This window comes from Terrapene carolina, unplaced genomic scaffold, assembly GCF_002925995.2.
Source record: "Terrapene carolina triunguis isolate 2854851 unplaced genomic scaffold, T_m_triunguis-2.0 Scaffold120, whole genome shotgun sequence".
NCBI classification, from domain to species: Eukaryota; Metazoa; Chordata; order Testudines; family Emydidae; genus Terrapene; species Terrapene triunguis.
Window position 1 is genome coordinate 11,850,599 of NW_020664471.1, and position 16,399 is coordinate 11,866,997.

Here is a 16,399-nt window from a genome sequence, read left to right on the forward strand (position 1 = left end):
CCACCTTCTCTGTCTAAAAATATTCATGTAATTTAAACAATGACCTTGTTGTTTGCCTTGTATTATTGCCAACATCCCCTCTCTATTCAAACTGCCTTAGTTATTTAGTTAAATTATGTAGAAAAAACAGTTACCTTTCATAACTGTTGTTCTTCAAGATGTGTTGCTCATGTCCATTCCTTTGTAGATATGGGCATGCCCATGTGCACAGTTGTTGGAGACTTTTGCCTTAGCTGTATCGATAAGGTCAGCCGTGGCGCCCCCTTGAGTGCCGCGCTCATGCATCGGTATATTAGGTGCTGCCGACTCTCTGCCCTCTCAGTTCCTTCTTGCCTGCAACTCCGACAGAGGGGTAGGAGGGCGGGTAATGGAATGGACATGAGCAACACATCTCGAAGAACAACTGTTATGCAAGGTAACCATTTTTTTCTTCTTCGAGTGCTTCCTCATGTCGATTCCATTCTAGGTGACTCACAAGCAGTATCTACGGAGATAGGCTCGGAGTTCACAATTTCGCGGCTTGCAGTACTGCCCTACCAAAGCCGGCATCATCCCGGGCCTGCTGAGTCAGTGTGTAGTGGGACGTAAACATATGGATGCATGACCCAGGTGGTCACCCTGCAGATGTCCTGGATAGGCACCTGGACCAGAAAAGCTGCCAAAGAGGCCTGCACCCTGGTTGAGTGGGCGGTGACAATCGCCGGGGGCAGCACCTTCACTTGATCATAGCAGAAGCGAATGAAGTGATTCAAGAGGCGCTTCTTTGGGAGGATACAGGGTGCCCTTTCATCCTGTCAGCCACAGCAACGAACAATTCTGTAGACTTAGGGAATGGCTTGGTCCTGTCAATGTAGAAGACTAGAGCCCTTCTAACGTACAAGGCATGCAGTCTACACTCCTCCTCTGACTTATGCAGCTTATGAAAGAAGACCGGTAAGTAAATGTCCTGGCTTGAATGAAACTGAGAGGCCACCCTTGGGCAGAAAAGCCAGGTGAGGTCTCAGCTGTACCTTGTTAAAAACTGTATAACATGGCTCCGAGGCGAGCGCCCAAATTTCCGAGACCCGACAGGCCAAAGTCACCACGACCACGAACGCAACCTTCCAGGACAAGAGAAGGAGAGAACAGGAAGCCAAAGGCTCAAAAGGGGGACCCGTGAGCCACACCAGCACCAGCTTCAAGTCCCATGGAGAAACGGGATCCTTGATATGTGGGTAGAGGTGCTCAAGGCCTAGAGGAATGTCCTGGGTGAAGACCGACCTGCCCTCGAGCGGCAGATGGAGTGCTGAGATGGCCACCAGGTGGACCTTGATCAATGAAAGGGACAAACCCTGGAGCTTGAGATGCAGAAGGTATTCCAGAATGAGCTGCAATGAGGCCTGCTTGGGCTAGACGCCTTTCTCCGACGTCCAACAGGAGAACCACTTCCACTTGGCTAGGTAGGTTGCCCTGGTAGAGGGCTTTCTACTTCCCAACAGGATCTGCTGAACATCTGCCGAATACTGCTGCTCCTGCTCATTCAACCATGCCTCAGTCAAGCTGTCAGGTGCAGCGCCGCTAGATTCGGGTGCAGAAAACTGCCACGGTTTTGGGATAGAAGTCTGGCCTGAGAGAAAAGGTTCAGCAGAATGCTGTACCAGAGCTGGTACAGCCAGACCGGCACTATGAGGATCACTCTTGCTCTGTCCTACCTGATCTTTGTGAGGACCCTGGGGAGCAACGGCTCCGGAGGAAAGGCGTACATCAGAGCCCCCGACCACGGGAGTAGAAAAGCATCCGACAGGAACCCCCGTCCAAGCCTCTCATTGAGCAAAAGACGTGGCATTTCCTGTTCTGTCTGGACGCAAACAGGTTCAACCGAGGAGTTTCCCACTTGTGGAAGATGAAATTCACCACCTCTGGATGGAGGGACCACTCGTGGTGAGACAAGAAGGTCCTGCTGAGGCAATCTGCAAAGGTGTTCTTGGCCCCTGGAAGGTGCGCTGCAATGAGATGTATACCGTACTGCAGACAGAGGTCCCAGAGTCTGAGGGCTTCTTGACTGAGGGCCGTCGACTTGGCTCTGCCTTGCTTGTTAATATAGAACATGGTTGCCGTATTGTCCGCAAGTACCTGAACCACTTTGCCCTGTATATGAGGTGGGAAGGCTTGGCAGGCTAAGCAAACCGCCCTGAGTTCCCTGGCAAGTAGCGATCGTAACTGGACCAACAACCTTGGGTACTGAAATCACCCAGATGGGCTCCCCACCCCAGGTCCAAAGCATTGGAGATGAGGGTCATCAATGCGGCCGGAGCCGCAAAGGGGACTCCTTCCAATAGTGGCATGGAATCTTAACACCAGGTGAGAGGCGACAGTACACTGTCCGGAATTCTGACCACCCGATCCAGGCTGTGCTGGTTGGGGACATAATCCATAAGCCTGTAGGGGCCTGAGGTGGAGCTGCACATACCAGACCATGTATGTGCAGGCCACCATGTGTCTCAATAGTCTCAGGCACATGTGGGTGGCAGTGAGTGGATGGGCTCGCATACACAAGATGAGGTCCACCTTGGCTTGGAATGGAGTCTCAGGGAGGAAGGCCCTGGCCCGAATGGAGTCGAGAACCACACCGATGAATTCTATGCATTGCGCTGGGGTCACGGTTGACTTTTTCTCATTTATTATCAGCCCCAGGTCACGACAGGTGGAACAGACCAGCCCGAGATGCCGCCACACCTAGTCTCGGGACTGGCCCCTTATTAGACAGTCGTCGAGGTACAGATAAATTTGGACTCCCTGATGTTGCAGCTAAGCGGCCACCAGCGCTATGCACTTTGTGAACACCCTCGGGGCTGACCAGAGAGCAAAGGACATCACCATGAATTGGAAATGACATTGGCCCAGCTTGAAACGGAGGAAGTGCTGGTGCCCCCGGAAAAATGGAAATATGGAAGTAAGCGTCCTTTAAATCGAGGGTGGTGTATCAGGCTCCCGGATCCAGGGAGGGGGATGATGGAGGCCAGGGAGACCATGTGAAACTTCAACTTCTTGAGAGAATTGTTGAGGCGACGCAGGTCCAGAATGGGTCTGAGGCTGCCTTTTGCCTTCAGAATTAGGAAGTAACGGGAGTAGAACCCTTTTCCTTCCATGTTCCGAAGGACCTCCTCCACTGCCCCCAGATGCAGGAGGCTGTCGACCTCCTGAACGAGGAGCTGCTTGTGAGAAGGGTCCCTGAAGAGGGACAGGGAAGGGGGGGTGGGAGGAATGGATGGTGATAAACCTATAAAGGGTATAGCCTGACGAAACTGTATTGAGCACTCAACAGTCCAAGGTGATACAGGACCAGGCTGACCAGAAAGGGCGGAGGCAGTCGAGGAAGGGGAGGGATGGATCCTACAGATTGGCTCAGGAGTACCCTCAAAATGACGTTTTTTAGCCTCCCTGGCTCGGGGATGGTCAGGTTGTGAAGCCGGGCAGGAAGACGACAGGTATCGCCACTTATGCCCCTTGTCTTTATCCTTTCTCCTGTAGGCGCCTACTCTGGGAGTTCCCCAGGACCTGGACTGTTGAGGGGGAGGAGGCAGAGGACAGAAAGGCTTCCTGGACTGTTGCGGGGTATGAAGGCCCAGGGAACGGAGGGTGGCTCGGGAGTCTTTAAGGTGATGGAGTCTTGAGTCCGTGAGCTCAGAGAAGACCCCGGTACCCTCGAAAGGAAGGTCTTGGATCATGGCCTGCATCTCTTGGGACAACCCAAAGGACTGCTGCATCTCATGGCCACTGCAGATGTGACCACCCTGGCCGCTGAGACGGTAGCGTACCAGGCCATTTGGAGGACCGACCTCCCCCCTCTACCCCCCGGCGACTGATGTGCCTTCGTCCAGCAGCGCAGCAAACTCCTGGGCATGATCTTTGGGGAGGGCCTCTTCGAATTTATTCAGGAAATCCCACAGATTGAAATTATAGCGTCCCAGCAGGGCCTGGTGATTAAAGACCTTGAATTGTAGGCTAGCCGTTGAATAAACTTTTCTGCCAAACAAATCAAGTCTTTTGGCCTCTTTGTTCTTCAGTATGCTGCTAACTTGACCCTGTCTGTGCCTTTCGTTCACTGCAGACATGACCAGTGATGCTGCAGGGGGATGTGTATAGAGATATTCAAACCCCCTTGCAGGGACACAGTATTTCTTTTCCATCTTCTTAGAGGTCGCAGAATAGAAGAGGGGGTTTGCCACAGTGACTTGGCAATTTTAAGGACCCCCAGTTGGAGGGGAAATGCGACCCGAGCAGGGGAGGTGGCCGAAATGACGCCAAAGAGGTCATCAGCTTCCTCCGCCTTCTCCTCAACCTGGAGCTTTAAGTTTTCACCCACCCATTAAGGAGGGCCTGGTGCTCCTTGAAGTCATCCGGGGGACTGCTGGAGTGAAAAGGCCCAGCTATCGCCTCATGAGGGGGCGATGACAAGGACTGTCCCACTTGAGGAAGAGCGTGTTCCCCCTCCTTATCTGGGGAAGGCTCCTTTGGTGCCGGAGTCCGGTGCACTGGTGCTGCATCTGGCTCAGTACCATGCTCTGACTGCGGCGCCAGCAGTGCCATGGCTGGCTTATCCGAGGCAGCCAGGGAGGGCTGGGAATATGTGATCGGCATCACCGGCACTCCCCATGGATTCCAGTACGGTCACTGGGTAGGCCACTGTCCCTGCTGTGATGGCCCTGTGGTCGGTGCTGCAATGGTCTCCCACATTGAGGATAATTCCCTTGTTGGGGTGAAGGCTAAATTCTTGGTCCAACCCGGACCACTGTCCCTCCGGCGACCAGGATGGAGCCGTCGAGGCCTGGGTTTGCCTGCTGACTTTGGACGGCGACTTGCGAGGCGAAGGCAAATAGTGACATCTGCTGGAGGAGCAGTACCAGGCCTACTGGGACCAGCGCCGTGATTCTGAGTGGCCCCTCCAGGATGGTGACCAACGTCTAGGAGACAGGGCCTAGGCGACCTGTGGCTGGAAGTTTGCCGGTACCTGCGGTACGGGGAACAGCATCGCGGCTCGGCATCCTGCAGCTAGTAGGCGGGGAACGCGTCAGGGACCTGGGTCATCTAGCTGGAGAGTTAGGATACGGTGCCAGTGTCCGAGGTCGCGGAGATGGGGATGTACGCCTGCGGTCCGGTGATCAGGGGTGCTCCGCCCTCCTGTGAGGCTGCACTCCCATAGGCTTCCCCTTTGGTGCCGGAGTCATAGCCAAGACAGTCACCTGGTGTGGTGTCTGTGGAGCCGGCTGGCTTTGCTCTTTGGCCACCTGGATCACTTCGGGCCCTGACGGCCCTGGCAGAGGCCAGCGACCTTTGCCACTTCTCGGGGTCGGGGGTGGATCCCTGGCCGGGCTTGGGGGGTCTGAAGTCAGCAGTACCCCTGTGAAACCCCACAGTGGGCGTATGGCCTAACAAAGGTCCTTTGCCCACAGCCCCCTTGTCCTTCGGTGCCGAGGGGCTCCTCTTCTTCTGGGGGTTCTTCAGCACCGGCGAGGGGGAATAGTGCCAGGTGGAACCCGGTGCCGGCAGTGCGCTTCACTCCGAAGCCTCGCTCCTTTTGTGTACGAGGGTGAAAGTTCTTACAAATGCGACACTTGTCCTTTCTATGGGCTTCCCCTAAACACTTCAGGCAGCTGTTGTGGGGGTCACTGATCGGCATCGGCCTGCTGCATGACGCACATGGTTTGGAGCCAGGTGAGTGGTGCATGCCCCGCTCGGGGACAAAGTCCCAGAGGGACTCTAGGGACTCTAACTTAACACTATAAAGACTAACCAACTACTATTAACTATGTACAGATTAGGTAGAACAAAGGACTATGAAGAACCACTAACACTCTTGCTAAAGGCAAGACAAGGCACTCTAACCAACAGTCATGGGCAGTAAGAAGGAACTGAGAGGGTGTAGGGTCGGTGACGCCTAATATACCAACGCATAAATGTGGCACTCAAGGGGGCGCCAAAGCCGAAAACTATGGATACCGCTAAGGCAAAAGTCTCTGACAACTGTGCACATGGGCACGCACACACCTGGAATGGAATCGACATGAGCACACTCTTGAAGAACTGAAACTTCCATCCTAGGTTTATCTGCTTCAAGATATCAACCTCTTATCTTACTTTCACATACACTGAATGAAAATAAAAATAATTTAGACTACACTTGACCATTATAGTATTTTAAGTAGATTTTGTACTTATTTCCATACTCCATTTATTACATCCTTATTTCTTAGAATAAGCTATGTCTGCCCCACAGAACTATATCATGGGCTTCCTGAAATCACTTCAAAGCAGTGCGCTTCTAATTATCAATTTTTAACATCTTTAAACTTTTCTGTTTATTATGCCAGTTCACCTAATTACTAATGCTGTGGACCTCTTTTAGTATAAAGCCTCCCCCCTCCCCGAACAACTTTACTCCATTGGTGGAGCTACAATTTGCAAAAGGTGCTTCGATCAATCGGAGGCTTACAATGTGCATCACTACACATTAAATTTCACTGCCTCCAAGTTCATCGTAAAGAGGTACTATTATTGCACATCTCTGGGAAAGCTTCTGTTCTTCACACACAATCCAGCCTCCTAGTTCAGCAGTGTACGGCTGTGAAACTCAAGCACTCATATTTTAAAGTTATAGCTCGGAGAGAGTTCGAAGCTTTTATAGAATCATAGAACTGGAAGGGACCTCGAGAGGTCATCTAGTCCAGTCCCCTACACTCACAGCAGGACTAAGTATTATCTAGACCACTGGTTCTCAAACTTTTGTACTGGTGACCCCTTTCACATAGCAAGCCTCCGAGTGCGACCCCCCCCCATAAATTAAAAACACTTTTTTATATATTTAACACCATTATAAATGTTGGAGGCAAAGCAGGATTTGGGGTGGAGGCTGACAGCTCACGACCCCTCACGTAATAACCTCACGACCCCCTGAGGGGTCCTGACCCCCAGTTTGAGAACCCCTGATCTAGACCATTCCTGACAGGTGTTTGTTTAAGCTGCTCTTAAAAATCTCCAATAAATGGAGATTCCACAACCTCCCTATGCAATTTATTCCAGTGCGTAACCATCCTGACAACTAGGAAGATTTTCCTAATGTCCAACCTAAATCTCTCTTGCTGCAATTTAAGCCCATTGCTTTTGTCCTATCCTCAGAGATTAAGAAAAACAAATTTTCTCCCTCCTCCTTGTAACAACCTTTTACACACTTGAAAACTGTTATCATGTCCCCTCTCAGGCTTCTCTTCTCCAGACTAAACAAACCCATTTTGTTCAGTCTTCCCTCATAGATCATGTTTTCTAGACCTTTAATCATTTTTGTTGCTCTTCTCTGGCCTTTCCCCAATTTGTCCACATCCTTCCTGAAATGTGGCACCCAGAACTGGACACGATACTCCAGTGGAGACCTAATCAGTGCAGAGCAGAGTGGAAGAATTACTTCTCATGTCCTGCTTACAACACTCCTGCTAATACATCCCAGAATGATGTTCGCTTTTTTCGCAAGAGTGTTACACTCTTGACTCATATTTAGCTTGTGGTCCACTATGACCTCCAGATCCCTTTCGGCAGTACTCCTTCCTAGGCAGTCACTTCCCATTTATGCAACCCTCTGGAAAAATTATATGGATGGGAGGGGCAAGATTACTGCCTAGAAGCATCAAAGATAATGCACATTTGACGGGCACTAACAGGACCTCTACAAGCCCTTTATTTTACACATTGACCGTAGTCAGACCTCAGACGCATGCTGAACTTTAACACGTTTGCCCAGCTGAGGCCACTCCTGCAAGTCATAAGGAAAAGACTAGAGGCCTCTCTCTCATGGAGGAGGGCGGCGAGAGTGGGGTCCCCTACCCAGCCCCTGTTCCCCGGGCGCGGGGCTCGCTGCTGTAGGGGCCAGAGGCCGCAGCCAGCTACGCGCGTTCGCGCAGGGAACGAACTTGCAGCTCCGCGCATGCGCACCCAGCCGCGTCATGCAGCCAGTCCGCCCGCACTTACCCTGCACCCGGCCAAACACTTCATAGTCCACCGACTTGAGGACGCCGGAGGCCTTGGCGAGGGCGGACATGGTGGGGTGCAGGCGCGGGAGCCGGCCTGCTCGGATCCGCCGCGGGAGTGCGCGCGCTAGCCCCCTGGGCTCGTTTGGAGGGGCCCGGACGGCAGCGCGCGGGGCTCAAGTTTCTTGGAAAAGCAGCCGCCTGCCAGGCTGAGCCTGTGTCCGGCCCGAAGCGCCCTGCCCAGGCCCGCTGGTGGGAGCTGTGAGAACGTGTCTCGCGGCACCTGTCGCACAGCGCCGCGCCCCGACACTGACCAAGTACTGCGGCACAGCCCGCACCGAGACCCCCAGAGAGGGCGGCTCAACCGCTCACCGGGGTGGGGCAGGCACCTAACTCCTGAGACCGCGCAGGCAGGGGAGAGAGCTCCCAATATTGAGCCCTCCCCCAAACCAGCCTGAGGGACTCTCCCCCGACCGCTGAACCCAGAGACAGCCCCCTAATGAGGGGAGAGGCCCCCCATAAGGACCTCCAAGAGTGGGAGAGACCCACTGATCCTCCCAGGAAGTCCCCTCCCCCAACACGACGTAGTGTTAACCCACGCCCCCACCTGCAAAAAGTGAGGAGTGTCAGGGCACCCCCTGTGTGAGGGGATCTGGACTAGGGCCTGTATAGGAGAGTCTCTCCCTTCCCTGGCCTCTCCAGGAAGCAAAGGAGCTTGGGGCAAAGACCCCTTCCAACTTCTCCAATGAATAAGGAGACTTGGGGCAGCCTCTTCAATTGTTCCTCATTGGGTGGACCACACCTTTATAGAGTCTCATGGATCACCTTCCTAATCATGCAGGACATGTCCTTTTCCATTTGTGATTAGGTAACGTGTCAATTGCTAACATTGAAAATAACTTTAGGAAGGTATTTAAGGTACAGTAGAACCTTAGAGAGAGTTATGAACACCAGAGTTACGAACTGACCTGTAGGGCTCTCAAGCGATTAAAAAAATAATCACGATTAAGTGTGCTGTGAAACAACAATAGAATACCATTTATTTTAAATATTTTTGGATGTTTACTACATTTTCAAATATATTACTTTCAGTTACAACACAATACAAAGTGTACAGTGCTCACTTTATTACAAATACTTGCACTGTAAAAAACAAAAACAATTTTTTCAGTTCACCTCATACAAGTACTGTAGTGCAATCTCTTTATAATGAAAGTTGAACTTACAAATCTAGAATTATGTACAAAAAAAAACTTCATTCAAAAATAAAACAATGTAAACCTTTAGAGACTACAAGTCCACTCAGTCCTACTTCTTAGTCAGCCATCACTCAGACAAACAAGGTTGGTTACAATTTGCAGGAGATAATGCTGCCTGCTTCTTGTTTACAATGTCACCTAAAAGTGAGAACAGGCGTTCGCATGGCACTGTTGTAGCTGGTGTTGCAAGATATTTACGTGCCAGATGCTCTAAAGATTCATATGTCCCTTCATGCTTCCACCACTATTCCAGAGGACGTGCTTCCATGCTGATGATGGGTTCTGCTTGATAACGATCCAAAGCAGTGGGGACTAACGCATATTTAATTTCATCATCTGAGTCAGATGCCACTAGCAGAAGGTTGATTTTCTTTTTTGGTGGTTTGGGTTCTGTAGTTTCCGCATCAGAGTGTTGCTCTTTTAAGACTTCGAAAAGCATGCTCCACACCTTGTCCCTCTCAGATTTTGGACAGCACTTCAGATTCCTAAACCTAGGGTTTTGTGCTGTAGCTATTTTTAGAAATCTTACATTAGTACCTTCTTTGCGTTTTGTCAAATCTGCTGTGAAAGTGTTCTTAAAACGAACATGTGCTGGGTCATCATCCGAGACTGCTATAACATGAAATATGTGCAGAATGCGGGTAAAACAGAGCAGGAGACATACAGTTCTCCCCCCAAGGAGTACAGTCACAAATGTAATTGACACATTTTTTTAACGGGCATCATCAGCATTGAAGCATGTCCTCTGGAATGGTGGCCGAAGCATGGAAGGGGCATATGAATGTTTAACATATCGCACATGTAAATACCTTGCAATGCCGGCTACAAAAGTGCCATGCAAACGCCTGTTCTCACTTTTAGGTGACATTGTAAGTAAGAAGCAGACAGCAGTATCTCCCGTCAATGTAAACGAACTTGTTTGTCTTAGTGATTGGCAGAATAAGAAGTAGCACTGAGTGGACTTGTAGGCTCTAAAGTTTTACACAGTTTTGTTTTTGAGTGTAGTTATGTAACCAAAAAAAAATCTGCATTTGTAAGTTACACTTTCACAATAACAATTCAGTACTTGTATGAGATTAATTGAAAAATACTATTTCTTTTATCATTTTTACAGTGCATATATTTGTAATAAAAAATAATAAGATGAAGTGAGCCCTGTGCATTTTGTATTCTGTGTTGTAATTGAAATCAATATTGAAAATGTAGAAAAACATGCAAAAATATTTAATAAATTTCAATTGGTATTCTATTGTTATAAGTGTAATTAATCGTGATTAATTTTTTTAATCATGATTAATTTTTTTTAGTTAATCGTGTGAGTTAGCTGCAATTAATTGACAGCCCTACTGACCAGTCAACTACATGCCTCATTTGGAACCGGAAGTATGCAATCAGGCAGCAGCAGAGACCAAAAAAAAGAAAGAGGCAAATACAGTACAGTACAGTACTGTGTTAAATGTACACTACTAAAAAAAAAAAAGTTTTAAAAAAATTTGACAAGGTAAGGAAACTTTCTGTGCTTGTTTCATTTAAATTAAGATGGTTAAAAGCAGTTTTTTTCTTCTGCATAGTAAAGTTTCAAAGCTGTATTAGTCAATGTTCAGTTGTAAACTTTTGAAAGAACCACCATAACATTTTGTTCAGAATTACGAACATTTCAAAGTTACGAACAACCTCCATTCCCAAGGTGTTCATAATTCTGAGATTCTACTGTATTTATATATCTGTAATGCAATTTGTATGCAGTGTTGATGTAGTTGTGTCAGTCCCAGGATATTAGAGAGACAAGGTGAGTATGGTAATATCTTTTATTGGACCAACTTCTGACAGTGAGTGAGACAAACTTTTGAGCTTACACAGAAAGCTTGTCTCATTCACCAACATAAGTTAGTACAATAACAGATGTTACCTCACCCACCTTGTCTCTTTAATGCAGTTTATCAGGTAGAAACAAGAGCTAGCACCTTATGAATAGCCATCTCTCTACAGAACCCCAGAGATCCACAGGCCGCAGTATTGTTGCATCTCTACGAAGTAGTAGTAGATGTCAGGGCCTTGTTGTGGGAGGAGAAATCAGTGATGTGCTGTCTAGGCATATTCTTAGTGCAACTTCCTTATTTTACATTATATACAGCAGCCCTTGAACACAGTTAGTCACAAACTGCTTGCATACACTCCCCTCTTTCATGGAGCTCAGTTCAAACACGACCGACTGGTTTCTCTCCCTCAAGAAGTGACTAGTTAGAGCAGTGGTGGGCAACCTGCAGCCCGCGGGCCACATGCGGCCCATCAGGATAATCTGATTGCAGGCCACGAGACATTTTTCTGACGTTGACCATCCACAGGCACGTTCCTCCGCAGCTCCCAGTGGCCGCAGTTCGCCGTTCCCACAGCTCCCATTGGCCAGGAATGGCGAACCGCAGCTACTGGGAGCTGTGGGGGACCGTGCCTGCGGATGGTCAACATCAGCGAAAGGTCTCGCGGCCCGCAATCATATTCCCTGATGCGGGCCAATGAGGCTGGGGTTTGCCACAGGGCATTTGAAATTTTCGCCACCTCTTCATGGAGAGACAAGGCCACCCTGCCCTGTGCCAAGGAGGACAGCACGTTAAACAGGAAGTCCGAGGGCTCCTCCATCTCCTGCTTTGAGGTTGAGGCTTGATGCCACCCTTTTTAAGAGTTCTTGGTGGGCCCTAAAGTCCTCCTGCGGGACGGAGGGAGGAGGCGCCATAATCACCTCATCCAGGGAGGGTGAGGAGGCCGGCACGGTACTTTGGCTGTCCACCGGCACTGGAGGGTCCACCACCTGGTCGGTCTCCGGGCATGGTGCCGAGGATGTACGTCCCACCGACTCAATCCTCGGAGGTCTGGAGAGGGAGGCCGATGGTCCTTCTGAGGTTCCGGCCACCAAGCGCGCCCCCACCAGGGGCTGTGTTTGGGGCCACGGTGCCCACTGGTACCATTGGGCCAGCCACAGGGTCATTTGCCACTGTACCTGCTGTGACACAGGCAGAACTGACTGTTTGGCCTGGCTGGCCTGACCAATCGATGGACGACTACGAAGGGAGGCCGGGCTGACATACGACCTGCCACTATCCCTGGACCGGGAGGAGCGGCAGCGCCGGGAGCGATGCTGACCACGGGACAGCGATCCCGATGTGAAGGACCGGTACCGTCAGTTACAGCTGCTCCACAATCGGCTCCAGCGGGCAGACCTGCGACGGCGAGACGCCGGCGATCGACGCCCGGAGCTGCAGAGGCGGTGCCGTGGCGGGGTCCTGGAGTGGGACGCTGAACAGGAACGACGTCGACGTTTGTGCTGTGACCAGCTGCAATAGCCCCTCTGAGATGAGGACCTTTGGTGATGTCTGCCTCGGTCCCATCGGTGTTCGCTCCTCGAGGCGGAGTGGTGCCGAGAGTCTTGGTCAGACGGAACCCAACCAGACAGCCTGGTGGGTGTTGAGGACAATCCACGTAGACTTTGCCCTGAACGGTCGCTGGGTGGCGAACGGTGTCGGGAACATTCCCTCAACTGAAACCAGTACCGAGCCGGGGGCGACTGTGGAGATCCCAGCAGCAGCTTGCCTGTGGAGCGCAGGGCCGACATTGGCGGCGCTCTTGGTACCGGCATGGACATAACATCCCGGGCCGCCTGCAGGGCCTCCAGTGTGGAGGGCATCCGGACATCCGGGGAGGCCTGCTCCAAATTGGTCGGGCTACTCCACGCGACTTGAGTCAGAGACCTAGAGGCCGGTGGGGATCGAAGACTGCCCAACGTGGGTCTAGCCTCTGTCCTGGGTTTACTCTGGTGCCACAGCAAAGAAGACCTCTTCCTAGCCTTCTTAGTGTGCCCCATGGAGTGGGAGCAGTGCCGACTAGTCAATGGCGTTGGAGGGTCACCACGCACCGACACCGCGGTGCCAACTCGGAGCAGCGCGCCATGCCGGGGTCAGCACCAACTCCATCAGGATAGCCCAGAGCCTAATGTCCCTTTCTCTCTTGGTCCGAGGCTTAAACGACTTGCAAATCTTGCAGCGATTGCTGAGATGGGTTTCCCCCAAACAGCATAGACAGTTTGCGTGCGGATCACTCAGTGGCATAGGTCGCCTACAAGTGTTGCACGACTTAAAACCTGGGACATGGGGCAAGCCCCAGCCCAGGCGCTTTAGCTAAACTAAACAACTAGCTACAGGTACCATACACTGAACGAACAAGAAGTTTCGGGGACTAGCTACAGCAAAGCTGGAGTAGAGCAGTTCCGAAGCACCTTCACTGGCAGCAAGAAGGAACTGAGGATGGGGGGAGCGCGCAGCGCCCCTTATACCGCACCATGGAGGTGCCACTCCAGGGGTCGCTGGGGCATTCCCCTATGGGTACTGCTACGGGAAAAACTTCCGGCTCCAGTGCACGTGGCGAGCACGCACACCTATTGTGGAATACACATGAACAATCATTTGAAGAAGAATAAAACACATTTAAAGAGTTGTATTTCATATTTGAAACCTTTCCATTTACAAATGTCAGATCTCTTGCTAATGCAAAGGTAGCACCATTTTGTTTTGAGAACCAAAGATTCTGCAGTCATGTAAAAGGAGAACCCGATATAGCACAGTTAGAAAATCTCTTTGTCATTTGCTGCCCTCTACCAGCAATTCAGTGCAAGACAGGATAGAGATAGTTTTAGAACAACAGTTTACTGTATGAATATATTAAATAGAAGCTGAAGTGCTGTGTCCCAGGCTTTGGTACCAAATCACCCCCTGAGAAAAGTTAGACCTCAGAGCCCAAGGACCCTGGTGCCAGCTGTGACAGTCTTGTTCTTTTCAGGGATGGATCTTGATGCCTGTGTAAAGTTTTCTTGGTAACCTGACTCAGTAAGGCCGCCTTCTCCTTCTCCTTTGACTAGTTCTTCCCCTGAACCAGCATCTATTCCATTCATGCATTGTTTCTAAGATCCTCCTGATTCATGGAGACTTTGTGGACTACTGTCCTCCTATCTACTGCTATCACCTTGGCTTCCTCACTACTATCGTCTCTATCTGAGGGGAGTCAGTAATAGAGGAGAATGTGTGTGAACTGGCTGATTAGCTGGAAACACATACTGCATTCTCATCTTCTCCAGATTCAAAGTCTTTTAGGCTGATGGCTTTGATTCTGATTTGCTGGGAACACCAGAGCAAGCATTATGTTGAAGTCAAAGATCCTATTAGAAAGCAGAAAGCCTTCAACTAGATAAATGTTCAATGAAGTGGGAGGTATTTTCCAGGTGGGAAGCTCGAAAGGGAGTAGATGGTCATTCTTCGCTTTTATCTAGAATTATCTCCTACACTTTGGTCAAAATGTCTTTGACTTCTATTAAGGTCCATTGGCCTTATCAGCTTTCCACCATGCAACGCATGGATTGACACTCTTCACTTAGTCTACTGTAGGAAGTTTATGAAAAGTGTGTTCCGTGTGTTTCCTCTGGTGCCTGAACATCTCCACCATGAGATGTTAATGTTGTTCTCACAAAAATTTACAGCCCCTCTCTTCAAACCATTGTTAGGTCATTCTCTGAACCATCTGTCTTATGAAGACAGGATTCCTTATAGCAATAACTTTAGGCAATTTGGAGGGTGTTTTGAAATGACTACTTTTTTTTTTTTTTTTTGCCTGATTTGTTACTCTTTTGGCAAGCAAGCGCCAAGGAACAGCTGCCAGGGTATCACTCTCCTGGTACACCCCCTATGTGTCTGATTTATGGAGAACTTAAAGCAGCCTAAGACCAACTTCAGTTTGAGAGAGCAGATTACCCTATACTAATTTTACAGCTCTGAAGTATCTTAGCATAAGTGAAATTTACAAATCACTTGGTCATGCCCACTTTTGGTGCACATCAAAGGCAATTGTGCTCCTCCTGTGGTAACTGTTTTGAGCTACCTTTACCTTAGGGCCATACTACACTAAGGTTATGTCTACACTTACCAGGGATCAACGCTGCGACAATCGATCCACCGGGGGTCAATTTAGCAGGTCTAGTGAAGACCTGCTAAATCAACCGCATATCGCTCTCCCGTCGACTCCGGTATTCCACCAAAACGAGAAGCGTAAGGTAAGTTGATGGGAGAGTTTCTCCCATCGACCCAGTGCGGTGTAGACACCTCAATAAGTCGACCTAAGCCACATGAATAACGTAGCTGGAGTTGCATAACTTCGGTCGATTTAACCCCGTAGTGTAGACCTGCCCTTAGTCTTTTTGCACTATTTGTCTAGCACGGGGGAAGCACTACTATAGAGAAAGCTCAGGTGTTTTTACTACTGTCACCTATTCCTGCTCTGAGCAACACAGCTATGGACTTCTCTTAGCTCTCACTCCAAGTGCAGGACAGAATCTCACCCATTATCTATTAATTAATCTTACTGTCCTGGAAGATAATTTTTTTGGGAATTGTAATGCCGTCATTGAAAACTTAATGGCTACATTCTTGTTTTTCTCAAGAAAATGTTGCAATTGATACATAACCCAGTTAAACACTGTCAAGATAAAAATTATACATTTATACACAAAAAGAATCTTTTACCTGTGTGACTGTTACCTTAGATGATTAAAGAGGAATTTTTAAAAATGTAATTTGCTTTTCACCATTATGTTGTTGGTCTATTTCCTGCACCTCACACAGCAAAGATGTTGAAACATTGGATTCTGCCCTCTCTGTCACTCATGTATCACAAGCCAAGGCTTCTAGCAAGAAAAAGTGTACCAGTGGCATAGATCTCTTCCTGTCACAATGCTGATTCCAACCATTCCCTTTCTGTTTCACTCCTTTTTCTTTGAATCCACTCCATCAGACTCTTCTCAGCTTTCTCTCTCCATGTTGCTGTCATTTACTACCACCCTCAACTCTGTCCCCTCCTAATTATTCTTTAATTTGAACACCTTACTACCTTTCTTCCTCTCTTCTCAATCCCCCACCCTCAACCTCATTGATTTCAGTTTCACACTGATTCCTATCAGACACATTAACCTCCAACTTGTCACCATTACTTTGCCTTTCAACATGCAACCTTGGATTTATTCTCCCACCCACAATCACAGCCACTTCCTTGCATTCATCTTTATTCAACATTGCTTCTTCACAGACCTTTCCATCACTGAATTTCTGC

The 16,399-nt window shown here is 49.4% G+C and overlaps 1 protein-coding gene across 1 annotated transcript in view; it reads right to left on the reverse strand.

The window, feature by feature from the left end:
* Positions 1 to 8,317, reverse strand: part of ACYP2 (acylphosphatase 2) — a 144,120-nt gene extending 135,803 nt beyond the window's left edge. The window contains exons 1-3 of the mRNA XM_026652551.2: positions 7,999 to 8,317; positions 6,020 to 6,027; positions 3,009 to 3,017 (exon numbers count right to left, since the gene is read on the reverse strand). Of these exons, the coding sequence (XP_026508336.1) occupies positions 3,009 to 3,017; positions 6,020 to 6,027; positions 7,999 to 8,068 (87 nt within the window). The 5' untranslated portion in view covers positions 8,069 to 8,317. The remainder of the gene's footprint in view (positions 1 to 3,008; positions 3,018 to 6,019; positions 6,028 to 7,998) is intronic.
* Positions 8,318 to 16,399: the final 8,082 nt, after the last annotated feature.